Below are 6564 nucleotides of genomic sequence, written 5' to 3'. Positions count from 1 at the left end.
CCTGGGCCTCCGTTTGCTCATCTGGGGAGTGGGCACAATGCAGCGGGGACCTGAGGAGTCTGGAGGGGTGAGTGTGGGGTGGGTGGTGGGAGCGGGCCACCTGGGACCACATCCCTGGGTGTGACAGAGCCCCGTGTGTGTGCGTGAGGGCAGGGTTCCACTTCAAAACGCCCGAGGGCCTCCTCTGCTGCGGGAGCTGCTGGTCTGGGGGCTCTCCAGGCCGCCTGGTGGTACCCCTCACCCACTAGGGATGGGAGTTAGCAGATACATTCCCCCCCTCCCTTGCTCCTCCTCCTGGTGCTGGTGAGGGGACTCTGAGACCTGTGCTTTGTGAAGGTGCTGTCAGCTGGGAGCTGGTTCAAAGGCAGATGCCCTTCGTTAGGGGAGGTCTGGGCTGGGCCTACTGTTGTGTCTCTAACCAGCTCCTTGGGGGCAGTGCTGGTATTGTAAGGAGCCAGGCTTCCCTGGGAGCCCCAGGCTGGTGGGGAGTGGGGTGGCGTGGGGGTGGTCTGAGCCCCAAGGGGCCAGCAGTAGAAACCTGCTCCTTAACCTGAACTGGCCCTGGAGATCTCCCGCCTTCCTGGAGCATCCCAGGAGGGCCTTGTGAATAAACTGCTTCCACCTGAAGCCTTCCTTGGGGCCTGGCACCCAGCCTGCCCTGTCCATCCCCATGCTTCCTTTGTCAGATGGGCAACCTGGAGCGAGTTACTTTGCTTCTCTGAGCCTCAGCATCGGACTTCCCTGGTGGACCAGTGGTTACGACTCCCCCTTCCAGTCCAGGGGAGGTGGATTTGACCTCTGGTTGGGGAACTAGGTCCCACATGCTGTGGGGCACAGCCAAAAGTTAAAACAAAGATAAATTATTAACTGATCGACTCTGAGCCTCAGCTTCCTCCATCTTCAAAAGAAGGTGGTAACCAGGTTGTTGGGAAGATGAAGCAGATGACCGTACGTACGGAACCTGGAATGTTAGCGGTTATGCTGATGTTTGCAAAGCTGTGTTCGAGGAGATCCACCAGGCGAAGTCTGTGGTTGCAGCCTTGTGAGGGGGTTGTTGGGTTTTCCGTGGACTTGACCCTTCATGAAAGGTCAGGCATGCTATATTGGTCAGGGAGAGGGGTTACATCTTTGGCGTTGATCTAGAATGACAATTTTTTTCTGAGCCCAAGACATGGCTCCCTGATTCTTATTTCTTGAGTCTGTTCTTCTTTAAATACATTCCCAAGGGAAATGGTTACTAATGCTTGCAGTTTATTTTCCATTTATTTTTAATGCTAAAGCCACACATTCTAATTAAAACCAGCAACAAAATAAGCTTCGTAAGTGGCTTCCCACAAAGTGTGTGTGGAGGGGTTGGTGTGTGGAGGGCAGAGGTCATGGTCAGTCGATCTAGGAGGAGTGAATAGCTCTGGTCGCCCACGAAGCCCATTACCCCTAACCCCATGTGTCCCAGCTATGTTCCTAGGCTCCAAAAGGCGAGGCAGCGATCGCGTCCTCGACGTGGGATTCATGCTGTATGCCTCCGGGAGGGGAGGCTGGGAGGGGAGAAAAGTGTGAAAACAGATGGAAATGTAATTTTTTAATGACAGCAGCAGATGGCAAAAAGACACAAGAGTGTATTCGCACCGTGTCGGAGGCATTTGAGAGCTCCCACCCGGCTCAGCCGTGATGTGCGCCCTGCGGCTTGCGGGCTGGCTCCCCTGCCAGACTCCGGTGGCCTGCAAGCAGCAGGGAGGGACTCGCAGGCCCAACGGTGGCGATTAGGGGGACACTGCTGTGCTGTGCGGAGCCACAGGCAGTTGGGAAAGACCTATGGCCACTGGGTGGGGTCCAGAGGCTTCCTCGGGCCAGGCTTTCTGGAACCCTGCAGGCAGTCCATGGGCTCTGGTTTCAGACCGTCCCTCCTCTTGGTCCCCTGGGCTGTTGCCCTAGGTGCCATCGCCAGCGCTCAGCTAGACATCCGCTCCCAGCCTTCAGGTGATTCTCCTAGTGTTGGACTGGGTCCCATCCCCACTCCGCCCCCCGGAGCTCTCTTTCTGTAAACTGCTCATCCATTCACAGCACTCCCCAACCTGCATCTCTCACCCAGTCCACTCAGGATCTGGTCAGCTTCTGGGGAGCAGCTTACACAGAGGCCCTGGAGAACCGGAGCTGTCTGTCTTTCCTGCTTCACTCACCACTGCACTCAGCAGGGAGAAGGACACCTTAAGGGCTGTCGTGAGCAGAGCCAGCCCTGCCGCCGGGCGTAGGAACCACGGCTGTCTGCACAGCTGGGCCAGACGCATCTGAGAACTTCACCTACATCAGTCATTCCCTCCCCGCCTCCCGAGGGCTCTAGGAGGTGAAGGTCGGAAGAGGCACCAGTTGGAGCAGCTGGGCCCCACCAGTCGAATTCGCCAGTGGCCAGAAACAGCAAGGGAGCCAGGCCTGCAGGGGTCATGCTATCACCCCTGCCTCGAGACCTTAGAGGGGCCCAGGTAGTGAAGCAGTCTTTGTCCGTGGCGGGTACCATCCCAAGGCCCCTTTCAGCTGGGGTGAGGGAAGAGAGAGTTTCAGGAGGAGGTGTTTTTCCGCTCTGCATGTCCCTTCTGCTTCCATGACTGTAATTCTAGCCACCTCCCTAGCTGGGAGATGCCACCCGCCGCAGGTTGCTGCTTCCCCACCATTCCCCGCGGACCACGGGAGAGCGGTGGACATCTGGGTGGTTTCCACCTTTTGGCTGTTGTGAATCCTGCCGCTTTAACAAGGTCCCCCTAAGGACCTTGTCCAATACTTGTTTGTCCAGTATTTGTCCAATACATGTCCAATACTTTGGCCACCAGATGCAAAAAACTGACTCACTTGAAAAGACCCTGATGTTGGGACAGATTGAAGGTGGGAGAAGGGGATGACAGAGGATGAAATGGTTGGATGGCATCACTGACTCAATGGACATGAATTTGAGTAAACTCTGAGAGTTGGTGATGGACAGGGAGGCCTGGCGTGCTGTAGTCCATGGGGTCGCAGAGTCAGTCACTGAGTGACTGAACTGAACTGAAGGATCTTGGTGTCTACTCCAGTTTGAGGCTCCCAGACGCCTCCATCTTGTAGTGTGGAAGGCCGCACCCGCTTTGTCTCGTTCTGCCTACAGCCCTGTGAGATTAGCAGCGGCAAGTCCCCACGCTCCCAGAAAGGACTCCAGGATTCTGGGCTCTGCTAGCACTCATGATCCCCCCAAGGCCTCTTTGAACCTCGGCTCTCCCACCAGCTCTTTCCCTTTGTGCGTTTACAGTCTGCGGAAATCAGGGAGGGAAGCCTCTCCAACTTTGAAACGCAAATATTTGCCAGTCAAGGAAACATTGCCCCATCAATCAAAACCCAGACAAGTTGGCACACACTCTCTGCAGATGCTTGAGGGAGCTTCTATTTTAGGAGGGGCCATGTGGCCTGCCACCCGCCTCTTCTTCAAATACCCTGGGGACTCCTTCCCCTCCTACTTCTTTTGCAGATGAAAATACAGACGTTCAGAGTGGTCACTTGCTCTCGGTTACACAGCATTCCCAGGGGATCTTTTATTTTCTTGGAAAGTATTTGTCTTCGTAAATGACACAATGAAGGAAATCTCCAGGCTAGTCATGGTAATATCCAACGCAGATAAACAACAAACCGCTTTCCAGGCCATGTGAATGGGCAGAACTGGATGATGGCTTTATTTCATCTTCCCAACAACCTGACATGGGGCAGTTTTCTGGATGGTTAGACAGGAAAGTGTGTGGTTTTGTGGGGTGAGGGAGCTTTCCTGAAGGGATCTAGAACCCTGAAATTCTCCTGTCACATATGCTTTTTCTTGGAGCCTGAAGCTAATGCTGTCAAGTTCAGCATCACCCTCCCCCCACCCCAGTCCTCCTCTAGGTGCTTCACCTCAGGCGGAAGCTCTCCTGGCTTATCATCACCCCACTGGAATCCGCCTGACCCTGGTTAGAGGTCAGTCCTCTATCCTCACCCAGACCACTGAATCAGAAGTCTGCGGGAGCGTGCCGTCAACACTGGGCATCTCTGGGGGAAGGGTGAGGGAGGGTAGGGAAGGGATGCTGCCAGAGGAGGGCATGAGAACCACTGCTGCAATGGTTCACTCTATAGAGGGCACCCGGACGGACCAACAGTTAAGAGCCGAACTCACTGATACCTATTTGCAAACTCGCCCCTTCACAGGTTTCACCTGCGGAGACTGTAAAAGTGCAGGTTGTGAGCCTTTCCTTCCGCAGTTTCTGAATTGGAATATGTGGGTGCGATGAAGGAATCTGCATTTTTATAGATGTTACCCCGCGTACAGGGAGGCCAGAAGATTGTGAACTTAAAGGAAATAACGCCTTCCCTCACTCTGCTTGGGTGGGTGGTTGGTGGGGGTACCGCGTTTGTGTAGCCAGGTTTCACCGTTACCAATTACATGCTTTAACTCCTGGCTCCGAAGGGGGCGACGGAGGATGAGACGGTTGGGTGGCATCACCGCCTCGATGGACATGAGTTTGAGCAAGATGGGGGAGATGGTGATGGACAGGGAAGCCTGACGCGATGCAGTCCAAGGGGTTGCAGAGTCGGACACGACTGAGCGACTGAACAACTCCCGGCCCCGAAGCCCACCCAGCCCCAGTTTGACTCGCGGTGTGGGAGGGCAGGCGCCAGGGGCTCGTGAAGGGACACCGAGGGCGGTCCTAGGTGCAGGCGAGCCGGAGGCTGCAGGCGAGCCGGAGGCTGCAGGCGAGCGGCGCACGGGAGGGGCGAGACCGGGACACGGGGGAGGGCGGGGCCTGCCGCCAGGGGGCGGGATCCGCTCCGCAGTCCCGTTCAAGATGGCCAATCCTCGGGCTCGTAACAGTCACTCTCCCCGCCTTCCACCTCCCCACGTAGAGCGCCGTCTTCCTATAGGCCGGCCAGGGCTCCTTCCGGCCAGGGGGCGGGCTCTACGCGGTGGCGGGAAAGCGGCGGACACAGCGGTGTTTTCTCGGAAGCTGAGGGACCTGAGGCGGCGGCGGCGGCGAGTCCTGGGTCGGCCGGTGGCTACGCCATGGACGCAGCGGAGGTGGAGTTTCTGGCCGAGAAGGAGCTGGTCACCATCATCCCAAACTTCAGCCTGGACAAGATCTACCTCATCGGGGTGAGAACCGCCGGGCCCCCGGCTCGCTCTGGTGGGCTCCCGCTCCCGGCAGGCTGGGTTGTCGGGGCCCAGGGCCCGCAGGTGTAGTCGGGCTGAGCTGGGCAGCCGGTGCAGGGGGGTGGCGGGGCGCGGGGCCGGCCGAGACCGCGCAGGGCGTCAGCTCGCGGACTGCGGAGGTCCAAGCCCTGCATTTGTGAGTGACGGGGTGTGCGTGTTTGCAGGGCGACCTGGGGCCTTTCAACCCCGGCCTACCGGTGCAGGTACCTCTGTGGCTGGCAGTCAACCTGAAGCAGAGACAGAAGTGTCGGCTGCTCCCGCCCGAGTGGATGGACGTGGGTGAGGACGCGGAGCGGGCCCCGCGAGTGGTTGGGAGGCGGGGTGCCGTTTGGGGCGTGTGTACCAACGGTAGTTCAGGTTTTCACTGTAATATTATTTCCACTCTCTTTATTTAAAAACTTTTTAAAATTTCCTTTTTATTTGTTTAGCTGCGCCAGGTCTTAGTTGCAGGCATTCAGGTCTTTTAGTTGTGATTTGGGAGACCTAGTTCCTCGACCAGGGATTGAACCTGGGCCCCTTTCAATGCGGGGAGGGGCGAGTCTTAGCCACTAGACCACCAGGGAGGTCCCTGATTTTTCTTTTATATTGGAGTATTAGTTGAATAACAACGTTGGGTTAGTTCTTGGTGTGCAGCAAGGTGATTCAGGTGTATGTGCACGTGTCCACTCTTTTTTGAAATTCTACATCTTGGTTATTAGAGAATATTGAGCAGAGTTCCATGTGCTATACAGTAGGTGCTTGTTGGTTATCCATTTTAAATCTAGCAGGACACATTCCTGTAGCACCCAGAACTGTGCTTCAGGTTATGCGGCATCCTGAATGGGAGCGGAGTTTGGGGGAGAGTGGGTATACGTATGTGGATGGATGAGTCCCTTTGCTGTTCACCTGAAACTGTCACAACATTGTTTGTTAATTGGCTATACCTCAGTACAAAACGGGGCTTCCCAGGTGGCTCAGCATGTGAGAATCCACCTGCAGTGCAGGAGTCTCAGGGGATGTGGGTTTGATCCCTGGGTGGGAAAGATCTCTGGAGGAGGGCATGGCCACCCACTCCAGTATTCGTGCCTGGAGAATCCCCTTGGACAGAGCAGCCTGTCGGCCTATTGTCCATAGGGTCGCAAAGAGTTGGACACGACTGAAGCAACTGAGCACACACACATGCAATGCAAAATAATAAATAAATGTAATAGTGTGTGTATCTCAGTCCCAAACTCCCAAGGTATCCCTCCCCTCCACTTTTCCCCTTTCCTAACTCAAGGTTTATTTTCTAAGCCTGAGTCTGTTTCTGTTTTGTAAATAAGTTCATTTGTATCATTTTTTTTTAGATCCCCATATAAGGCATATCTTAGGGGGAACCTAAAAACTATGTATCA

At 55.5% G+C, this 6564-nt stretch overlaps 1 protein-coding gene across 1 annotated transcript in view; it reads left to right on the top strand.

Annotated features, from left to right (window-relative positions):
* Nucleotides 1-5044: 5044 nt before the first annotated feature.
* The window catches only part of GINS2 (GINS complex subunit 2), a 36812-nt gene continuing 35292 nt past the window's right edge, over nucleotides 5045-6564 (top strand). The window contains exons 1-2 of the mRNA XM_068993268.1: nucleotides 5045-5134; nucleotides 5356-5470. Of these exons, the coding sequence (XP_068849369.1) occupies nucleotides 5045-5134; nucleotides 5356-5470 (205 nt within the window). The remainder of the gene's footprint in view (nucleotides 5135-5355; nucleotides 5471-6564) is intronic.

The sequence above is a fragment of the Capricornis sumatraensis genome, chromosome 20, assembly GCF_032405125.1.
Source record: "Capricornis sumatraensis isolate serow.1 chromosome 20, serow.2, whole genome shotgun sequence".
NCBI lineage: Eukaryota > Metazoa > Chordata > Mammalia > Artiodactyla > Bovidae > Capricornis > Capricornis sumatraensis.
The sequence above is the reverse complement of the archived record's forward strand: the minus strand, read 5'-3'. Positions and strand labels throughout refer to the sequence as shown.